Below are 24238 nucleotides of genomic sequence, written 5' to 3' on the forward strand. Positions count from 1 at the left end.
GAAGGATAGAGAGTCCACCTTCCATGCAAGTGGGTGGAATGTCCTTGTGCAGAATTTTTTGAGCTGGTGATTGAGTGGGGAAGCGAATAGATCTATTTGTGGCATTCCCCATTTCTTTGTGATGGCCTTGAAGATGTCCGGGTGTAGCATCCATTCGTGAGCATCCGAGGTGGTTCTGCTTAACATGTCTGCTAGGGTGTTCTCTTTTCCCGGTACAAATATTGCCTGTAACTGGATGTTGTAGCTGAGAGCCAGATTCCAAAGGTCCAAAGTCATTCTGCATAGGGGGTATGAATGAGTGCCTCCCTGTTTGTTGATGTACCACATGACTGTGGTGTTGTCTGTCCTTATCATCAAATGGCCTTCTTTGAGGAATGGTCTGAATTTTTGGATTGCCAGTTTTACTGCCAGCATTTCTTTTTGGTTTATGTGCAGGTGCAGCTGGTCCTGAGTCCACAATCCTTGTATGCATTTGTCCTGCATGTGCGCCCCCCATCCTAGGTCTGAGGCGTCCGTTGTGATGATTTGGCTTGCTCGAAAGTTGTGGAAGGGTAAGCCTGGGTTTGACTGGAATGCTTGAGCCCACCATAGGAACTCCTGTTTTAGGCATGGGATTAGTGGTATTTCTGTTTCTAAGCTGTGCCTGTGCTGAGACCATAAGTTCTTTAGGTACCACTGTAGCTTTCTCATATGCAGTCTGGCATGTGGGACCAAGATTATGCATGATGCCATGAAGCCCAAGGCCTGCAGAACTTTTCTTGCTGTTAATTTGTTCTGCTTTGTTAATGCCAAGAAGTAAAGGGGGAGCTCTTTTTGTTTTTCTGCAGTTAGGAATGCCATTTGTTTTACTGTGTCCAATTCCGCGCCCAAGAATGTTCTTGTTTGGGATGGTATCAGCCTTGACTTTTGTAAATTGACTGTGTATCCCAGGGCTTTTAGCAAGTAAATGACCCTTTGTAAATCTGTTGTCAGCTTGCTTTTGTTGTCCGCTTGTAACAGGCAGTCGTCCAGGTATGGATAAATTTGGATTCCCTGTACTCTGCAGTGAGCGATTACTGATGCCAGGCATTTTGTGAATACTCTGGGCGCAATAGATAAGCCAAAGGGCAATGCTGAGAATTGATAATGCTCTGATCCTGCAAGAAATCTGAGGTATCTTCTGCAATTTGGTCGAATGGGGACGTGCAGGTATGCCTCCTTGAGATCTAGAGTTACCAGCCAACACTCCTTGCCCAGCATGGGAAGAAGTTGCTGTAGGGTCAGCATTTTGAATTTTGGGACAATGATGTATGTGTTTAAGATGGACAGGTCGAGAATAGGTCTCCAACTTTTCTCTTTTCTTGGCACTAGGAAGAGTCTGGAGTAGAATCCTTTGCCCTGTTCTGTTATTGGTACTCTTTACAGCTCTCATCTTTGTTAATTCCGCTATCTGCTGCAGAGCTTCTATTTTTTGATTTGGAGGCAGGTTTGGCATTCCTCTTTTTACTGGTAAGGTGTGGAAGTGGAACCGGTAGCCTTGGTCTATGGTTTGCAAAATCCACTTGTCTTTTGTGATATAGTGCCAATTTTTCGAAAATAAGGCTAACTTTCCGCCTAATGGTGCTGCTATTTGCTCCCTGGTAGGCGGAGTCAGAGCCAAGTCACTGTGATTGTCCTGTTGCAGTGGCAGTGGTTGTGTCTGTGCCTCGGTTACTGCCTTGCCACTGTCGTCCTCTGTAGGCACCTCCTCTGGATTGATTTCTGCCTCTAGAGTGTCTATTCCTGCCCCTTTAGGATCTTGTGGAGTCAGGAAAGGACCAATTTTTGGCAGGCCAGTTCCTGCTAAACCTTGGGGGCTGAACCTGTAAGAAATCTTTAACTGTTTGTACAGATTTTGCCTTTTCTTCCATTTTCTTCATTACCTGCTGGGCAGGTGTACCAAATAGACTGGCTTTATCCATAGGAGCATCTAATAGCTTTGCTTTAACATGATCCGGTAAGACCTGCTCTTTCAACCATGCATGCCTTCTTATCACTGTGCCAGTCATGGCTGATCTAAATGAAGCCTCCAGTGCATCATAGCCACATTTTAAGGAATGGTTACTAACCTGTTGGATGTTATTCACCATTTCTAATACATATTTCTTATCTAAAGATTCATCAGAGGACAGTTTTTTAGTTAACTGATCAAGCATAAACTCTTGGTATTGGATCATGTGAAACTGACAGTTTAAAGCTCTAGCTGAGAGAGTAGCAGAGGTGTAAACTTTTTTATCCCATCTCTCTAAGGACCTCAATTCCCTTTCAGAAGGAATAGGTTTTTTTTGCTGTGGTCGGGGCTACTGCCTTTGGCCCCTGGGATATAGTTTCGTGGTCTGCAAGTGGGGCCTTGTATAGGTGGTGATGAGTGTCTGGCACCCTGTAAAATCTATCTGGTTTGGCAGGGGCTGGAGGTAAAGAATCAGGAGCAGCGCAGACATCATTAAATGCATCATCCACAACAGGCAGTACAGGAGGTATAGCTAAGGGCCTATGTTGTGGTAAGTGCAGAAAAGTCCTAAGCCTTTTTCTTGAATCTGAGAAATCTTGTCCCTGCCATTGGAATTGTTCTCTCATGGCATGTAAGGTTTCCCCAAAGGAAAATTCCTCTGGTGGAGAGGCAGCTGGAATGGATTCTTCAGCATCGGAATCTTCATAAGTAGAAAAAGGAGCCTCTGGCTGGTCTGTAATGTCTGAGTCATCCGCAGAATCATCAGAGGACACTGGCTCGGGGGGCTCTGCTCTAGGTCTCTTTTCTGGGGGCTGAGAGGCCCTGTCTGGGTGAGATTGGGATCCCCTAATTAAGGATATTAAATCTTCTGCCAGAGTAAGCATTTGTGAACTAGAAGTGGGCCTGTGTGAGGGGGGCTTAACAGGCACTGATTTAGCAGATTTGGCTGCTTTAGCCCTGGCAAAGGCCTTAATAGACATGGCTGCAGGAGGCCTAGCAGCACCACGTGCTGGGGTAGAGACATCCAAAGGGATGGTGTCTGATAAATCACTAGGAACCACAGTTGTAGGCAAAATTTCTGAGGCCGATTCAGGTAAGGTAGCAGGAGCCTCAGTAGTAGTCATGGATTCGGCTGAAGATTGACCAGTTTTCTCGGTTTCAGCCGAAACCGAGACACTCGCGGCTTGCTTAACCGTGGTTTCGTCCGAAACCGCGGACCGCGAGTGTCGGTCTTTTTCTTTGCGTTTTTTAACAATTTGGGTAGTCGGAGGATCCGACGGCATAATGTACGCAAAATCTGAGCCGAAAAACTGTTCAGCAAACTCCGACCGACGCCTAAGCGTTCGTCGGTTGAAGGAAGCACAGGCCGAACAGGCTGCTACGTCGTGGTCTGGGCCTAAGCAAGGCAGACAGAGTGGAAATCTTTATGAGGTATTTGTTTCCCACAAGTTAAACAGTTATTGACTTTTTCTGACATCGGCTGAGGCAAGAAAGAGTCCCCAACGAGGTACTTAGCTTTTTAGAAGTCTTCGAAGTAGTATTCGGTAGTAGTAATCTCTGGATCTGACCGACCGGCACTTGCGAACAGCTTCTGCTTCGGGTGCCACGCGGCAAGAAAGACTGAGGAAAATGGCGTTGGCTGATGCCTTTATACCCGAAGACCAGCAGAGATGACATCGGGTGAAGTGCGACATCAGCCGAAGCCGGACCCAGACTTTGGAATCCGGCCGACCGAAGGGCTGCCTGACGACAGGACAACCCATTTGTTATGACTGCAGATGCATCCATGAAGGACATCATACATGTAAAAGAAAACAATGTTAATATGTTTTTTCTATTAATGTTTGCGTGAGTAAGTTTTGAATAATCATTTAATAAAGATGTTAAAAATTGTGAAACTGAATGAAGAGGACTTAACTTTTATAGCAATCCAAATAGCATAACACTAGCTTTCTGGGGGTCAGTAGTAGCAGTTCCCTGGAATTCAGGCAGGTGACGAGATAAAAGGTCTTGCAGTACAATTTTAATGTTACGGGGATTAATGACTCAGTAGATCACTAAGCTATCTGCAAAGAGAACGACGGGAAAAGAGGTATGTCTGAAGACATACTGTTAATATAAATAGAAAAAAGCAAGTGTGACAGAATTGATCCCTGGGGACCACCATTTGGTATACAGGCTTTGAATGAGGAGGAGGAGGAGCCTATTTTTATACAGAATGTGTGGTGTGAAGGAAAGTTAAGGAGCCATTAGCTTTGCTCTTAGACCATGGGTCAGGAGCACAATTTGGAGGAGATGGTGGGTCAACCATATCAAAAGCTTTGCTTAGATCAATGAATACAACTTCAGCGAGCTGGCATTGTCCATGGCCATCAGTACATCATCTGTTAGTGTATAGATGGCTGTCATGGTGTTCCTGTTAGCCCAAATCCATGCCGATTCAAGAACAAGAGTGCTTAGCCACTACTGTGATTAGAGTCTAAGATATGAGCAAGAGTTTGTAATCTTTAACTTAGGTTCAACCCCCCCCCCCCTAAATTTTAGGGAAAGTATTGTGACAGAAGCAAAGGTTATAAATGTTTTACAGGGCATGTAGTATGTTCTGTACAAGGTTTATGAAACCATGGATGCAGGTCATGTGAGCCTTGTGGGTTGCTGCTGAAATTTTATTAAATATGTTTTCTACATCAACTATAACAGCGGGAAATTCAGGAGAACAATAGAGAGGGGTAGTAAGCTGGGTGAATTAGCCAAGAAAGAACATATTATGGTGATTTGGCCACATGTGCAGATGATGTGGCATTTTAGGCAGACACTGAACAAGAACTTCAGCAAAGGATAAGAGAATGGAATACAAAACTGAGGGCACATGGGATGAAACTAAGTACAGATAAGACAGTGGTAATGGCAGCAAATTGGGGAAATAGAAGAAGCTGAGAATTAAGATAGAAGGGAAGATAGTGGAAGAGGTTAATATCTTCAAGTATCTGGGAGGGGTGGACGAGTAGAAGGGAAGTCTGAATGAAGAGGTAAAACCTAGAATCAGAAGGGCTGAAGCCAACTGGCACAGAGTGTCAGGTGTAGTGAATGACAGAAGAATGCCAAAGAAGCTTAAAAGTAAGGTATACAAGACAGTGGTGCAACTAGTACTACTGTATGGTACAGAAACCTGGACAGTAAAGGTTGAGCAAATGAGGAAGCTAGAGGTGATGAAAATGAAGTGCCTGAGAAGGGTGATAAGATGCACACTGTGGGACAGACAAAGAAATGAGGACACAAGTACAGAAGCCAAAGTAGCTTTAATTGCAGAAAAGATAAAAAAAGGACAAACTACAGTGGTTTGAACACACGTGCAGTAAAGAAGATGACAATCTGGTGAAGATGATTTGGGACAGACAAGAAGAAGGTAAGAGGAAACAGGGGTGTCCAAAAAAGAGGTGGCTGGAATGTGCGAGATAAGATCTGTGACAGTCAGGCATGAGTGTTAAAGAAGGCAGGAGTGTGGTAATGGATTGAGGGAGATGGCGACAGTTAACATGACACCCCAACTCCATGTAGTTCATAGGAAAAAGGGGATTGAAGATGATGCAAGTGTCTGAATTCCTTGTTTGTCTTCCAGTAATTTTATTTACATATGACCAGCATTTTTTCTGCGCTGGTTGAAAAGGCTGATTTCATGGTGGTGTATCGCTTGGTACTTTTTTTTTTTTTTTTTTTTTTTAGCTACAATGAAAGGCTAAATGGGTCCTGTAAAATAAATGGGGTGAGAAGTAGAACAAGCTACCATAGCAGAATTCCTTATTAACACTTATTAAGACTGTCAGTACTACTACATAGTCATGCTAATAAGTAAATAAATAAAACTTTGATCGGTCCAGTTTTCGTATTTGTTAACCAGGGTATAATGCTGACTCATATGGACCATTTTTAGGTTCAGGCTGGATAAAAGTACAAGACAATGACATGAAGAAAAAGAATATAGAAAAATAAAATATTCACCTGCCTGTGGGCCCCCTTACCCTCACTGGCCAAGTATTCCCTTCCTTTCTCTATTATACTCTTTCAGAAAAGAAAAAAAAAAAAATTTAATACGAACTGAACTGCAGCTGAAACAGAACATAACCTATCTTCAAATATTTTAGATGGTGCAGTTAACACTGTGAATTATAAATCTTGTAACTGGAAAAATAACAGGTCTTATGTATATCATGGCCATTCCTTAAAACACTACTCCTAAAACAGAAATTAATTATGAAAGGTAAGGCAGCTATTTAACATAATACAACTGATCAAAAAATGATAAACGAACCAAGACAAACTGATGAAACGACAAACTGCTCCATATTCTATTCCTAATTTTCAATACTTTACTCTGTAGTCAAAACACAAAATTAAAAATGTATATACAATAAAATTGTGGCAAGCACTTTTGTTTGTAACACAATTAAATCCAGGCATCAAATCAGTTTAAATAACCTGCTGTTCACATCTCCTGTTTCAATGTGATACTTCTTTTACCCCCCTACTCAAACTAAACAATTCAGTCTCCAAAAAGTACTCGTATCATAATATAAACTCAACTAAAATACACTTCTATAACATCCTACTATACAAACAATAAATAAATATAAAAAGAAAGCTAAGAAAAAAATAACCGATTCACCATATTTTTTCTCGTAACACTACACAAGTCTGACAGTGGAAAAGAAGTATGAACGTTGAAACACGAGATGCGAACAGTGAGTTATTTAAATTGAATTAATGCCTGGTTTTAATTGTCTGAAGTTGTTCATTTAATGTGTTATGAAGAGCTTACCACAATTTTATTGTATATACGTTTTCAATTTTTTTTTTGACTACAGAGTAAAGTACTGAAAATTATGAATAGTGTGTTCTTCTTGCATAATAATACAACTGATGTTGAATTAAATGAGCTGTGCCTGGTATGACCACTCTTTTATACCGCAGCAGAAACAATAAAACTTTGTAATGTTTCTTTACTTTGAGTGTTAACTTAATGACGCATATATTCAGTTCTTGACAGTTTACTTGTAGGCACTAAACTTTAACAAACTGCAACCTCAATGTTATTCAATATTAAATCATCATGAACTGGATTTGCAATAAGAGCAAACAGAAGTAGTATAATAGCATGCCATGCATTTCCATACTGGTTAGGAAAAAATAAGTATGGATTTAGGGAGTGAATAAAATTTTTACTCTGTGTACCACAACAACCTTTGCTGTGTTATGACTTACCTGGATTCAGATACTTTAATAGCAGTTAACTGCTCTGGAGGATGAGGGCCATCACCATCTGTGAGAAAAACACAAGAAAGCTTTGCTGAAATCAGATAAAAAAGCCATAACTGTACAGAATTTTAGAAAGCTCTAGAGAACTGTTAAAGAAAAATGTACAACAGAAATTAAATACAAGTCATGTTAAATATGTAATCTAGTAGATTATAAAAGTATTCTTTATTGATTAAAAGCCATGAGAGGTACTTATGTACTTATAATAACAGCATATGCCTGAGTTAATATTTACAGTCACAGTTCAACTTTTAACACAGAATTACAGTTCCTTCTCAACATAGGTTAATAGGTTCATAGGTGTGTACTAGCCTAATGGCCCTGGAGCCTTTACAAGCCTAGCTCACAGAATTACCCTGGCAATGTGTCTGTCACTCAACCTTATTTCCCAGTGCCTCTGTCGAGTAGAGCCACTGGAGTGATCCCTGGGGTGAATTTTCTATTTCCCATCCACTCATCAAGCTATCTCTTGAAGAGGGTCAGTGAGGTGCTCTGCTTGACATGTATGGGAAGTCTATTCCATAGCATGGGCAGTCTCTGGGTTATGAACCTGTCCCTCCAGCATGTTCTGTTAAATTGTGGTAATGAGGTGGAGGTCTCTGGAGTGTGTGGTGCGGAGGGACTGGGATTTCTTTAGATGTACCATTTCTAACAGAGCTGGGTCAGACATGGCTTTGTAAGTCAAGCAGAGATTGCCTCTAAGTAGGCAACATGAGACAGAGAATAGTTGGAGCTTTTTTTGAGTCTGTCCATATAGGACAAGTGTTTAAGGCCTAGGATTCTCTTTGTGAGGTACTTTTGAGGCCTCTCCAGTTGTTGCAGGTGTCTTGTGAGGTACATGCCAAATGGGGCATTATACTCGATGACTGGCCTAATGAGGGAAGAGTAGAGGGAGACAATGACCTCTTTCTTCATGGATGCAAAATCCTTAGTAATGAGATGTGCCACATAGGACTTTCTGACCACAGTGGCAATGTGGTGGTCAAAAGAGAGGTTGCTGTCAACCTGTGTTCCCAGATCTCTTATAACGCCTTCTGTGTTCAGTGGACTACCATCGATGTGGTAATTCAAGGGAACAGGGTTTTTCCTAAGGGGGATGATGACACATTTTTGGCATTGAGCTTAAGGCCATGGTTCTGGCACCAGTCGTTGGTAACAGTGAGGCCTTTCTGTAGGATGTCACCATCACTCGGGGAGTTAATAATAGCTCCCAACTTTCAATTGTCTGCGAACTTTGTCAGCCAGAGTCCGTTCGTATTGGCCTGTACTTCAGAGAAGTAGATACCAAACAGGAGAGGACTCAGGACCAAACCCTGTGGGACTCCACTTGTGACTGGCCTGCAGTCCGACTTGGAGTCAGCTACTTTCACACTGTGGGTTCTGTGAGCCAGTTTGCAACCTACCTATTGATACAGGGGTTGATGCCTAGCTTAGTGAGTTTTTCTATGATTCCCGAGTGGGGAATGGTATCAAAGGCCTTGGCCAGATCAAGGTAGACTGTATGAACCAACTTGCCTTCATCTACAACTCTGGTGACTTGACTCAAAGAAGTCGACCAAGTTGAGTAGGCATGATCTACCCTTCACAAAACCAAAATGTGTAGGATTCAGAGTTTGGAGGTGCTACTTAATAAACAAGGTTGTGAACTGTTGAGTTGCCTTGTTCGGGACAATGATAGACAAATTAGTGAACTTGATAAAGAAATTAAGGTTTTGAGCAATAAAATTCACACTGACCTGCTTTTTGAACAAAAGAAGTTACAATATTTTAATATTTTTCATAAAATTGATTCTATCATCAGTGATCTCAAGCACAAAAAGTTTAACAAACTGACTAGGGACAAGCAAAATATGAGGAGGGTAGGGCATATCCGCCACCCCCCTTGGGCCAACAGAGACTGGGAACTTTTCAACAAAGCAAAGGACAGGAAAATAATGGTGACTGTGAGGACATTTATGATGGCCCTGACCCTTTGGAATACCCCCCTCTGAGGAGGCCCGAGACACTGAAGAATCAGAGAGGGGGGAACTATTACAATGGTCAGCAGTACCCTTACAATAAGGGGAGAGGGAGGGGGAAGGGTCAGTATCACAACAACAATGTCTGGAATAAACATTGAATGCACCATATGTTAGTCTGACTAATGACCATGGTGATTTTAATGTTTATAATTATAGTGATGTTGTTTTACATAGGAATGTTGCCAATTTGTTTGACAAGGGATTGACCTATGTTCTGGGTAGGGGAGCAAGGGTGGATGACACCTTAATCAATCTGAAACTTTATACTAGAAAATTGAATTTACAATTTTATTTCCAGGACAAAAATGTCAGAAGTATTAATAATGTTGTTTGTCAGAGGAAAAGTACTTTTAACCCTGTTGTATATCTCTTGAGAAATTGTGTGAACATGATGTGAGAAAGTTGTTAAATGCTAACAGATACCAAAATGGAACTAATCTTAGTGTTAAAGAAATTACTCTACTTAGGGAAGTATGTAATAGAAATAACTTGAGAATCATGAAACCGGATAAGGGAGGGGGCCTGGTAATCAAACAAACGCCTTCTACCAGCACCTACAAGACTGCATGGATCAGGCAATCCCAAACAAAACAAAGACTCTTCGTACCAAGGGCAAGCGTCCAGTCTGGTGGACCCCAGCCATAAACAAGCTCTATAACAAAAGGAGGAAGCTACTACAAGATATAGCAAAATCCTTAAAAGGTAAGACACCTTTGATCACTATAAGTAAAAAACTAAGAGCTCTCATAAAATCATCCAAGGCAAATTTTGAGAGAAAAATCGCTAAGGACTCACAATCATAAGGCCTTCTTTAGCTATGTTAGAAACCTGGGAGGAAACTCCCAAATATGCTCAGAATTAGTTCAAAATGATGTGAAAATTACTGAACCTACAGACATTGCCAATATACTGGCTGACAGGTTCAGTGCAAACTTCTCCCCCCCCCCCCCAAAAAGAGAGGTATCTATACCAGAGGATTGTAGCCCCCCAAACATCTCTAACGCCCAGGTGAGAACTGCTCTCTCTAAGGCGAAAAACACAGCATCCATGGGACCGGATGGCGTCCCCGGCTGTGTGCTCCACGAACTCAACGAGGAATTAAACCCGCAGTTAGGACAGTTGTTTAATCTTAGCCTCACCTCAGGTTACGTACCCGAGGAGTGGCGCACGGCAACTGGGCTCCCACTTCATGCAGGCGGTGCCTCCACCGACCCTCTAAATTACCGCCCCATCAGCTTGACAAGCCTGATCTGCAAAGCCATGGAGAGGATCATAATGGAACTCATAAATAAAGACATAGGGAACTTGCAGACTTTGGATCCAACCCAGTTTGGCTTTGACAAAGGCAGATCATGCCTTTTAAACTTGGTCGACTTTTTCGAAACAGTCACCAAGGCCATTGATGAGGGAAAGGCAGTCCATACAGCTTACCTCGACCTGGCAAAGGCTTTCGACACAATACCCCACTCGGGTATCGTCGAAAAACTCATCAGCTTAAATGTAAACCCATACATCACAAGATGGGTTGCAAACTGGCTAAGTGACAGAACCCACAGGGTCAGAGTTGCTGGCGCCATGTCAGACTCAAAGCCTGTCACAAGTGGGGTCCCACAGGGCTCAGTCCTGGGCCCACTCTTGTTCGGCATCTACTTTTCTGAAGTACAAGCAAACACAGGAGGGTTATGGCTGACAAAGTTTGCAGATGACTGCAAACTGGGCGCCATAGTCGAAAACACATCTGACACAGATATCCTTCACAAGGGTCTCACAGAAACGGATAACTGGTGCCAGAGCCATGGCCTAAAGTTAAACGCCAAGAAATGCATAGTCATACCTTTCGGGAAAAACAAGGTTACCCCTAGCTACCATATAGGTGGCAATCCACTGAGCACAGAAGAAGTTATCAGAGATCTGGGGACTCAGGTTGACAGTAACCTATCGTTTGACACTCACGTTGCTAAAGTAGTTAGGAAGACCTTCTACATTGCCCACCTGATCATGAAGGGATTCACATCTAGATCAAGGGAGGTCATCGTCCCCCTGTACTCATCACTCATCAGACCAATGATTAAGTACAATGCTCCATTCGGAATGTATCTTACCCGACACCTGCAGCAGCTGGAAAGGCCCCAAAAGTTCCTCACCAAAAGGATAAAGGGTCTCAAAAATATGTCTTATGCTGCCCGACTGAAAGAACTTCAGCTCTATTCAGTCAACACACTGCTCAGAGATGACCTGTGCCTGACATACAAGGCCATGTCAAACCCAGATTTGATGAACATGCTTCACCTCAAAAAATCTAGATCCCTCAGAACTACAAGGGCGGGAGAAAACCTTGACACGGTCATTAATAGGACATGCTGGAGGGACAGATTCATCACCCAAAGACTCCCTATGCTGTGGAACAAAATCCCGGTACATGTGAGGCAGAGCACCTCGCTGGCCATGTTCAAGAGAAATCTTGACCAATGGATGGGAGATCGCAGATATACCCCAGGGATTACCTCAGTGTCTCTGCTTGACAGAGGCACAGCAAAACAATGGGCATAGTTTTCTTCAAACTAAAGGGGTGGCGAAAGCCACAAAAACTCTGGGCTAGGCTTATAAATGCCCTTGGGCAGATAGCCTAGTACGAACCTATGAATAGTGTTGATTACATCAGCAAGATGTGCTCAATGTTATACATGGATACTTACAGTGAAATGTTTAAATGAGAAAAATATTATATATAAAAAAATAGACATTTCATTACACGAGTTAGTTTTGAACAACCAGATTACATTAAATGAATATAAATTTCTAGTGACAAAAAACAGCAGAACCCCCACTATTTTTGGTATACCTAAAATCCACAAGGATTTAGGTGATCCTCCCTTAAGACCAATTGTGGATGCAAGGGCCTCTAAGACATACACTATTGCCAATTACATTGATTCTCACATTAAAAATGCGTTGAAAGGGAAAAAGTGGATACTGAAAGATTCCTGGAACCTTTTGATGAAAATTTCTAAAGACACGTACACTGACGATTTAATATTTATGACTATAGACATCAAAGATCTTTTTTTCAGTTCTTCCACATGATGTGGGGCTGGATTGGTTTTACAGGTCAATATTACAGTATTCTGAACTTGATCATGACAATATTCTAACAATTAGAACTCTGATGAATTGGTGTTGGAAAGTAATGTCATCACTTTTGAAAAATATTTAAGCAAGAGAAAAGGGGTGGCAATGGGCGCTGCATGCGCCCCTATTTTTGCCAATATTGTTTTAGCATATTGGGAAAATTAATTTATTTTGAACAGTCCCTACACTTCAAAATGGACTTTCTATGGGAGGTACCTGGATAACATCATAGTGTTCTGGAAGGGAGATGAGATTGAGTTGATGGAATTTTTTTGATTATCTAAAGACAACCACTGGGTTTTTAGAGTTTACATCTACCATAAATTCTGACCAAATTAGTTACTTGGATATTCTGATTATTAAGAACAGGATTAACAAGTGTTTTCAGACAACTATATAAAGTAACCCAATCTATTCTAACAGCCTGTTGCATTTTGATAGCTGGCACCCTATACACCAGAAAAAATTCTTGGTGAAGGGACAGTCTGTTAGGTTGGCGAGAATGATCAGTGAGGAGATAGAATTTGTGGAACAGATGGTGGACTATTTAAAAAAAAAAAAAAAAAAAAAAAAAAAAAAAAAATGTTAGAAGTTTTAAATAATATTTTTTAGGAAGTTATTAATAAAAGATCAGCAGGTACCTTTTGTTCCCCTATTAGGTAAAGCAGACTACCAGGTCATGGGACAGGAGAAACCGGCTGGGTCGGACTTCAAAAATGCTTTAGTCCTTACCTATAATCAGGGTTTTCAAGAACGTAAGGAAATCATTTATCGAAATTGGCATGTATTGGAAATAAACAAACATCATCTTACTATTGTAGGTAATAGGCCAAAAATAGTTTATCATAGGGATGCCACCTTTAAATCTATTATTGAGAGGTGTTCGAATATTAGCCATGTAAGAGAGAATATGGAAAAATGTGGCTATTGTGGACAATGCAAATTTATGCTGGAAGGAAATACAGTCTTTTCCAAATTATGGTAAAATTAATTTGTATGGGAAATTTAATTGTAGTACAAAGGCAGTGGTGTACCTGGCTCTGTGCACCAAATGCCCAAGATTCTATATTGGCAAGACCATCAATGCTATTAGGACAAGGGTGTACCAACATAATTGTGACATCTTACATAATGAAATAAAAAGTGCTCTAGCAGTTCATGTTACGGAAAATCAAGGACACACATTTAAGTTTACCATATTAGAACAAGTTTGTACAGGTGAGAGAGGTGGTCCAGTAAACGATTTTCTAGAATTAAAAGAACTAAAGTGGCAGTTAAGAACCAATGCCAGTGCTACCCTGGTCTTAATAATACCCTAATTCTATTAGTTTGTTACTTAGGTTGAGGTCAGAGTTCTTTTTATAAAAATGTATTCTCATTGTTCTTTTTGGTTCTTTTTGTGTTTTGTTGTACTGTTATATAGTTAGGCCTGGGACATTTTTTGGTATTGTTTTCTGTGGTTGTTGAATATATTTATACATATATATACATACATATATATATATATATATATATATATATATATATATATATATATAGTTATATGTAGATATATATATATATATATATATATATGTTTTTTAGAAAGACAAATTTACTATATTTTATACTAATGTATTAATTATATTGTTCATATACATACATATATATTGTTTTGTATTTAGAAATAATAGGATGGATATTAATATGTCATTTATTATTGTATTATTGGATGGAGGTGGAAAATTCATAGTCTGTTTTTTAAAAAATTACTTAAAATGCATGTAGCACTTTAAATTGTTAATTAGGGGGAGTATTTAAGCTGGGTAATATGCAGGGGCGGCTCGTGCTATTGGACTGCAGCCCTCCCAGTTGTAAAATAAGACAAATTTAATAAAATAAATTATAAAAATAACAAAAGAAAAAAAAATAAAATAACAGTGAGTCCTGGAACATCGCGCATGTGCACTCGCGGCATTTCCAATATTCGGACTGCTGGTGAACCAGTCTGGAGCATGCGCACAGAATCCAGACTGTCTCCACCAGCAGTCCGGATTACAAAGACAACATGCGCGTCTCCATTTTCCCAGCAGTCTATGCAGTCAGAACTGCATAGACTGGAAGGGGATCGGACTGCAACGTCCGCAGGCAGGTGGTCTCGCGGGACAGATAGGACGAGCCTTAGGTGCTCTCGCGGGAAGGCTTGCCTATTGCATGGATTATCAGCCGGCGATGATGGTGCAGGAATGGATTGTACAGCTTGCTGCTTTTGATGAACTTTGCAGGTAAGTGCACAGAGCGGTGTGTGTGTGTGTGTGTGTGTGTGTGTCTCAGTCATATGAAACTTCACACAGCTGAATCCTCACACTTCAGTTCTGTACAGATATGGCAAAAATAAGCTATTTATATTGTATCTAAATCTGTAAGGTGCTCAGCAAAAAAAGTGTTATTTCCATAGGAAGTGTCCTACTTTGGCCGTTCGAAAATCTTGTAATCTTAAGAATTACCAGCTCGCCCTGTCCACTCATGTTCCCTGTCATGGCAGTCCACATTCTCACTTGCCCCTTTCATCGATCAAGTCCTGTTTTAAAACCTAGCCCTCGGATATTCCTTTATTCATCAGATCGTTTAAAAGTTTTAGAAATCTGGATATTCACTTAGTTTGTTTTCAATACACTTTACAGTCATGGTTGTTGGCCGAGTATGATTCCAGAGAGATTCTTGATGTTGCTTCAAACTTGCATAAAATGTGTAATGTGTGAAGAAACTTGAGAATTAGCCATTCCTGCCATATGTTCCAAGACATTCCTTTAATAATAATAGTATGCAAGTAACATCAGTATTTATGTATAAGTATCCCTTATTTTGAACATATGCCTGTAATTTCGCCTGTGTTCCTGATTTTTGTGTGTGTAATGCCCCAGTTGCTATATACTGGTGGCTAGAGAGAACACAGTGTTGGGTAGAGATACTCAGGCCTGAGCCCTGTACCTTGGATGCAGGTGGCAAGGACCTGAAATCCCTATCCACCACCATTTGTAAAAAAAAAAAAAAAATGTGCAGATTTTTGCCTCATATTTGTTCTGTTCCTCATAAAATCTGTGGTTTCCATTTCTTCATTTTTCCTTGCAAAGTCTGTAGTGCAGTGGTGCACTGGTAGCATTGCTGCCTGACAGCTACAGGTTCTCTGGTTTGATTCTTGGCTGGGGTGCCTTCTGTGTGTAGTCTGCATGTCTTCCCATCTTAAAAAGATGCGTCTGGAGTTTCTCCCTGCTTTACTGAAAATTGTCTTTTGTTCCAAGTCAGACTAGTCTCCTGATTAAATGTTTAACAGGCATTTGAATTTCAGACTTCATATTCTTCAGAAAGTACATGGTAAGACAAAACCGTTTATTCTAGCAGTTGTCTAAGTTTATAACATGGATATTTGAAATTTGTCCCTATTTTTGGGACTGTATTCCCCCATTATTGGCTTTGTCCACGTATTTTGTGCTAAGGTTGAGAGCTATATATGGTGAGAACTGAATTCACTGAATGTTTGGGGGCTGTATTCCCCCCATTACTGGCTTTGTCCACATGTTTTTTGCTAAGAGGTTGACAGCTATGGTGAGAACTGAATTCACTGACTATGTTTGGGGGCTGTATTCCTCCATTATTGGCTTTGTGCAAGTGTTTTGTGCTAAGAGGTTGACAGATATGGTGAAAACTGAATTCACTAAATGGTAGCCATTTAAGTTTGTTTTCCTCTCTTTCACAAAACAGCTGATTTGGCATAGTGGTATGTTTCTCTGACTGTTTTGCACAGGGTCCCCTGGGTTAAAGACATGGCAGTAAAATGTATGGTGGTAACACAGCATTTTATTCTAGCAACTTTCCAACATTGTACAAGCAATGTTTAAAATGTGTCCCTGGTTTCTGGGCTTTTGTCCCCCACAATAAATTTCGCCTTTTTCCAGATTTCATGTGCTGCAAAGTTCAGAGATACAACTGCGTGTCGAGTAGATTTTACAAGGAGCTGAGAGCTGCAGGGGAACAAAACTTTAGTGCTGCTTATTCTGAGTCTGCTTGCATTGTTAATAGCACAACAGGTAGTGTACTTGCTTTTGATGCAGAAGGCTGTGGGTACTACTCCCACAGTCGATAGATGCATTGCTAATACTGTACTGTGTTGTAAAAGGGGGTGGATGCTGCAGTCCTTTTTGGCGAAGATACCTAGAGTAGTAACTATGAACCTGCTATCAGTTTGCCATACATTCCCTATTGCGATATTACCAGCTTATCATTTTTTTTAATGCATGCAACATAGGCACAATTTATTCCTCAAGGGCAATGGGCACTTTATTTGTACATGAATAAACAATGACATATAAAGTTGTTTGCTAGCAGCAACCTCTTCATTGTTACAGATTTCTTTAATATGGAATTATTTAGATGACTTTTACTACTATAGAGCTTGGGCATATTTACTGATACTGGTGGACTGTAGAAGGTTGGGTAGACTTTTATGTTGGAAATGTTCTGAATTGGGTAGTTTTGTCATTGTTGCGTGCATTTTGTTTCATTTACTGGAAAAATGTTCAAAACAATAAATTTAAAATGCCCTTTAACAACTATACTGTATTGTACAAGGAATTCAATTTAATACAATTGGGAAGGTGTATCAAAGAGCATGTGTATGTTTAGTGTTCAAGGGGCCTATGATTTGAAAACAGCCCAAAAAGGGGCCTATGATTTGAAAACAGCCCACAGTTACTCTTTATCTGCCACTGGCAAAATGTATTTTCTTTGAATGTGGGTTTCAATGCTGTTTCAATGCATGTGAGTTTCAAGGGCAGAGAAGTTTTAATGCTAAGTTTGTTTTCACTGTGAGACTGCATTGCTTTGTTTAGCAGATATCTATTGGGTTTTGTGCTGAAAAATGCAAAATAAAACTTTCAAATGAAATCCAAATCATTGCAGAAGTAAAGCAGTATGCACATTACAGTGTTTATGGTAAATGGGGCAAAATAACCAAGGAATGGGACATTGGAATGGCTGCAGGGGGGAGGCGCCATTCGACCATGATTTTGAGAGGGGAAGGGCAGCAAACTCAGACAGCCACGGATGAATTATACCTCTCAGCTGTCCATATTTTTGCAGAATGAATAAATGTTTGCTTCTTATTTTTGGTTTGTTCCTCATAAAATGTGTGGTTTTCTGTCAAATCCTTTAGGAATGAAGTCACTAAATGACAGACATTGAGTTTCAGACGTCATAACCTTCCGAAAAATGCATGCTAAAGCAAGACCTGTTATTCTATCAACTGTCTTAAGTTTATACAAGAGCAATTTTTAGTAGTGTTTGCATGTTCCCCCAATATATTTGGCCTTGTCCAGATTTCCTGCATTAACAGGTTGTGAGGTACGTGCAAGTAAATTGCTTTATAAAATTAGGCATATCCAAACCTCTCAACTGTCCCCAATTTTGGCTCAAAATGTTGCTCTTCCCTAATAATCCCTCTGCAAAATGGCAATTTTGGAAGAAAACATGGAGGGTTTACAATTAATAAAGAACTGTAATAATCAATTATAGATTACTTTTATTTTAGAAATGCATGTAGATTCTTTTATTTTGTCAGCTGCTCAAATTAGCAGTACTAATATTAAAAAGTGTCCCTTCTTTGACAGGTTCCCAGCTGTATTGTGTGGCTATTTTATATTTTTGCATCACATTTTTGGTCCATTTTTCATAAAATTGTGTTTTTTTGGCAAATTAGTGGCAAATCATTAAAGACTGAAGTTAGAAAATAATGGCAGACATTTCAGTTTCAGATTTCATACCCTTCAGAAAATTCATACTAATGGAGGGGCGTGGCCAAGGATGAACACAGGATAGCAGCAGATTTCTTCAGCTCCACCAATTTCATTACATTGACAGGAATTAATTACTTAAAAAATGAATTCTTGAAGTAATTTTCTTTCTAAATATGTTTGTTTTATATAGTTCTTGAACTATATATAAAAAAGAAAGGAAATCTTAATAACATTCCTGTCAGAAATTACTTTGGAAATTTTCCTGTCAGTTTATCAGTCTGAAATGAGTTCCAGTAAGACAAATTCACAAGACTCCAGCATCAAGAAAGAACTTCAGTCTCTGATAATTATAGTCCAGCAACTTACTGCTAAGATGGATAAAATGGATACTAAAATAAACACTTTCATAGAAAAAACTACAAAACAAATAGACTTGTTACATATGGACCTGCAACAACAGAAGATCCAGATGACAGGCATAGAAGAAGCTGTGAATGACATGGAAAATAAAATACAAGAACAGGAAATCAACATTGAGTTTCTGCTGAAACAAAATACACATTTACAAACAAAGCTGGATGACCTGGAATATAGATCTAGGCGCAATAACATTAGGATTTTTGGACTGCCAGAAAATATTGAAGGTAACAATATTACTTCTTTTTTGACAACATGGCTCCCTAAAACTTTAGATTTACCAGAAGCATTCTCTTTTGGTATCGAAAGAGCACATAGATCTATAGCTAATACTAACTAACAAAAACTATCCTAGATCAGTTATAGTTAGATTTCTATCACCTTTTGATAAAGAGATGGTTCTTAAATCTGCTTGGGCTAAAGCTCCTGTTAAGTTTAATGAGACAACTGTGCGTTTTGACAATGACTATTCTTCCATGGTAATTGCTAAAAGAAAAGTTTTTCTGCCACTAATAAGGGAGCTTAAAAAAGCACAGTTTAAAACATACCTTCTGTTTCCTGCCAAGCTTAAAATCTTCCTTCCTGATGGTCCTAAGGTCTTCGATGATTTAGACTCTGCTTTACTGTTTGTCAAAGAAAAAGGATTTTGGATAAAATAGAAGAAATGGAATGGGCTAGTTCTTCATTAAAGAGATCGGCAACTGAAGCTTCCTGGAAGACTTCAGAGAAGAAGAAGAGACTAAAAAACAAATGATTTGTTATATGTTTTTTTTCTCTCTCATCATTTTAGTTCATTATTAATCTTTTGAATATAGTTCCTGCATTTCCAGAAAGCCACAAATATTTTGGAAAAGATTTAATCAAAGTTATTCTCTATGTGCAAAGAAATGTTTTGTTTCATAACCAGTCAAAATGCCTGAGGATTTAATGGCAGGCTGTGACTCTATTTGTTTTTCTTTCTGAAAAAGTAAGGTTAGTAATTTGATACATTTTTTATCTTTACCTTTTTTTTTCCCTTCTTCTTTTATTATTTTCTTTGTTTAAACAATGACATTCTATTTAGATTATGTAGTGGGTAAAGGGTGGGGGAGGGCAGGGAGAGAACAGTAATGAAAATATCATTAATAGAATAATAACATATTTATTTATTGTAAAAGTTTATAAGTTCTTCAAATGCTATTTCTAATTATACTTTCTTGATTATACTGCTTATGCTTGTTTGTAAATAATCTGTCATGCTTTAACTAATAATAATCAGAACTAAATAAGAGTAAATAATATGTTTTATTTTTAACTCTATTAATATAAACAGTAACATTCCATTGTATATACTTCTTACAGCTTTCTCTTACATTTTTTTATTTCTGCCTCACTCCCTTTTATTTTCTACTCTCTTTTTCTTTTCTTTATTAATATATAGAAATGCTTTAGACTGTGTGGGCACAGTGAATAATATGATTTGTATGAAAATTGAGTTGGGAGAAGAATGCTGAGTTTTATTGCTTGTTGGTAATTTTGAGTTTAATTTCACTTGCATAGAGGCTGTGATGATCTGTGGAATACATTGTGGAGGTTCTGTCATGTTTAGATGCATTTACACTGCTAAATGAATGTTTGTCACTAGTTTTTAATAAGTTTCCGGCCAAAATGTTAAGAGAGACAATCTGGGATGTGGGCTGTCTTATGCACAATGTCCTTGAGTTACCTCAGAATCTTCAAATCACAGAATTCTCACAGAGAAACTGAAAGCAGTTAGTATAAACATTGACAAGGTTATCACACTGACACACCACAGATTCAGGAAAAATACTCTGTTCATAAAATATGTCAGTTATAATGAGTTTAAATGATGTAGTTTCTTGTAGTAAGTAAATGTCTTATTTTAGAAGGCATAAAAATGAAACATTTATTTAAATGTTTTGAAAATCTACTTAACAGCAGCATAATAATCTGTGTTAAAATTTGTGTTCCAAACATATACTTTACTATAACTCATTTAATTCATCTGATTGACAAACATAAATAATCTTATAACTCTATTCTGGAAGAAATGTCATGTGATATATTTTAAAGCAGTAGGTTAGCATGATTGTAAAATCTGGTTACCAATATGTGTTTGCTGTGCATTATTTTGTATAAAGCAGACAGATTTATTCTAGGGACAGCAAGTAGGATAGTGCTCTACTAACACACAACTCAGTGAGATCAGATATATATATATATATGTGTGTGTGTGTGTGTATGTATGTATGTGTGTGTGTGTGATGGCTTTTTTTCTGAGAATCTGCATAACTATCCAATATGATTTATAATAATTTCTATGAATACAATATTTTACTCTATTGACAAAATGAATGTTTGCCACAAGTTTTAATAAGTTTCCTGCCAAAATGTTAAGGGAGACAATCTGGGATGTGGGCTGTCTCATGCATAGTGTCCATGAGTTTCCTCAGAAGCTTCACTCACAGAATTTTCACAGAGAAACTGAAAGCAGTTAGTATAAACATTGACAAGGTTATCACACTGACACACCACAGATTCAGGAAAAATACTCTATTCATAAAATATGTCAGTTATGATGAGTTTGGATGATGTAGTTTCTTGTAGCAAGTAAATATCTTATTTTAGAAGGCATAGAAAATGAAACATTTATTTAAATGTTTTTGAAAATCTACTTAACAGTAGCATAATAATCTGTGTTAAAAACTTGTGTCCCAAACATATACTTTACTATAACTCATTTAATTCATCTGATTGGCAAGCATAAATAATCTTATAACTCTATTCTGGAAGAAATGTCATGTGATATATTTTAAAGCAGTAGGTTAGCATGATTGTAAAATCTGGTTACTAATATGTGTTTGCTGTGCATTATTTTGTATAAAGCAGACAGATTTATTCTAGGGACAGCAAGTAGGATAGTGCTCTACTAACACACAACTCAGTGAGATCAGATATATATATATATGTGTGTGTGTGTGTGTGTGTGTGTGTGTGTGTGTGTGTGTATCTATGTATATATGTGTATGTGTATATGTGTGTGTGTGTGTGTGTGTGTGTGTGTGTGTGTGTGTGTGTGTGTATATGTGTGTGTGTATATGTATGTGTGTGTGTATATGTATGTGTGTGTGTATATGTATGTGTGTGTGTATATGTATGTGTGTGTGTATATGTATGTGTGTGTGTATATGTATGTGTGTGTGTATGTATGTGTGTGTGTCTGTGTTTGTGTGTGTGATTTTTTTTTTTTTAGGTAATAACGCAGGTGTTTCTGAGAATCTGCATAACTATGCAATATGATTTATAATAATTTTTATGAATACAATATTTTACTCTATTGACAATAATGAGTTTAAGTAAATGCTCATATACAAACAATTCAAGATTTTTGGAAGCTGTTGATAGAATTCACATGACAGAAAATAGATGCATCTTAATGTATGTAATGTCTGAATCATATTAGCCAAAGTTTTTGATTTAAATGAATGTTAGAACATAATTTTCTCTCCTCTTGATTTCTAACATTAAGATTATTTGAATGCTATTAGAATTCAAGTGTTATATATTACATAGATCTATATAATAGTATGAACAGTTTTTAAAAAAAAAAAAAGTTTATTTTAGTTTATATGATGCTGTTTTACCAAATGTGTAGTTTTGTCTTGATAGATAATTGAATTGAAAACTGTCAACCTCAGTTAAATATAACTAGTATTAAATTGATAAGGTGGTAGCTGAGGTACTGCTGCTTAGGGTAGGGGGTTAACTTGAGTAGTAAATACTGCTCTAAGTTGGAGTTTTCAACTCCAGGCGGGATGCAAGGTTTAATCCTTACATTATTTTCACTTGTTCATTGTTATATGTATATAGTTTTGACATCCACAATATATTTTGTACACTCATTGTCACTACAAACAAAATTGAATCCTATACAAAATCCCATAAGAGATTTAATAAATACAGCTATATTTAAAGGTACACCTAAAAGAGGAGATGTAACATTATTTATCTTGTTATTTGTTATTTCGATCATAAGATTCTTGAGTTTTAAAAATGCCAAATGACATCTTTAAAAGGAATTTCTTTAAACATTAATGGATTGAATAATCCATGTAAAAGGGCAAGCCTAATAAGATACATTAATCTACACAAGGCCAATCTAGTCTTCCTGCAAGAAACCCATATCTTGAAAAAAGATATTGATAAACTAGCCACTAATAAGTATGCAGTATTGGTTAGTTCAGAGCACACTCAGAAAAAGAGGAGTGGCTATTTTATGGAATAAAAGTATGCCCATTCCTAAAACCATTAAGTCTTATCAGGATGACAAAGGAATGTTTTGTATGGTTACAATACAAATTAATGGGAAGACTTACACTTTAATTAATGTATACTGGATACCTGGAATTGGTATTAATACAGTGAAACATCATATTGATCAGATCATATCATTCTCTATAGGGGATATTATTTTAGCTGGTGATTTTAATTGTATACTACATGAAAGTGATACTACCACTATAAAGAAAAGAAGAATTACATCTAATGCAAAACATTTAAATTATTTTGCTAATTCTTATCATTTGAATGATATTAATAATCAGATAGAGTCAAAATCATTACCATACACCTGTTTTTCTAACAGATACAAAACTTATTCAAAAATAGATAGGGTCTTTATTTCTAACCAGATGGTAACAGATTTAATTAATTCCAAAATCATTTCATGTCCTATATCTGATCATAACTCAATTGTTTTTGAATTCATGATAAAAATACTCATAATGTTCAGATCAAAAGGATACCAGCATACTTAACTCAGCTAAAAGACTATAAAGAATATATACTTTCAGAAGTACAACATTTTCTAGACATAAATAATACTTCTGAAGTCTCCATTGTCTATGTTTGGGATGCCTTAAAATCATATCTATATGGACAAAGTATCAGATGGTATAATAACAAAAGGAAATCTTGGGATAAGGAATTGTTAGATATTCAAAGTAAACTAGACTCTTATAAACATAATAATAAAGAAAATATTATGGACAAGAAAGTTATTGAAGAAATAAACAAACTAAATGAGAAATACAAAGAAATTTTAACTCATAAAGTTAAAATAACTTTAGAGAAATACAAGTTTTTGTCTTATTCAATAAGCCCCAAATACTTACATAGACTTAAAAATAAAACAAAAAGATTGAATAAACAAAACCATATCAAAGAAATCTTTTCTCTAAGGAAAAGAAGAATGTTTCTAGTATACCAGAAATACTGGATGAATTTAGAAATCACTTTCACAAGATTAACCATAACAACATTAACATGGAACCTAAAGATAAAATAAAGGAGTTTATAACCACAAACATGAATAAAAAGCTTAATAAACAACAGATTAAACTATTGGACAAGAGTATTTCATATACAGAAGTTATTACACAAATAAATAAGCTTAAATCAAACAAAGCACCGGGTAATGATGGTATTATACCAGAGATATATAAAATCCTTTCTAAAACTACATATTCATTAATACATAAGGTTGTTATTCTGGCCCAAACTGAGTTAATAACCCCCCCCATCTTGGCAATATACATTTATTTCATCAATTTTAAAAC

At 37.8% G+C, this 24238-nt stretch overlaps 1 protein-coding gene across 2 annotated transcripts in view; it reads right to left on the reverse strand.

The window, feature by feature from the left end:
* Positions 1-24238, reverse strand: part of FRG1 (FSHD region gene 1) — a 466841-nt gene that overhangs the window by 320218 nt on the left and 122385 nt on the right. For both annotated transcript variants that reach the window (XM_044062473.1, XM_044062472.1), the window contains exon 3: positions 7229-7286. In XM_044062473.1, coding sequence (XP_043918408.1) covers positions 7229-7286 — 58 coding nt within the window. The remainder of the gene's footprint in view (positions 1-7228; positions 7287-24238) is intronic.

The sequence above is a fragment of the Protopterus annectens genome, chromosome 2.part1 (assembly GCF_019279795.1).
Source record: "Protopterus annectens isolate FY-2018-M chromosome 2.part1, PAN1.0, whole genome shotgun sequence".
Taxonomy (NCBI): domain Eukaryota; kingdom Metazoa; phylum Chordata; order Ceratodontiformes; family Protopteridae; genus Protopterus; species Protopterus annectens.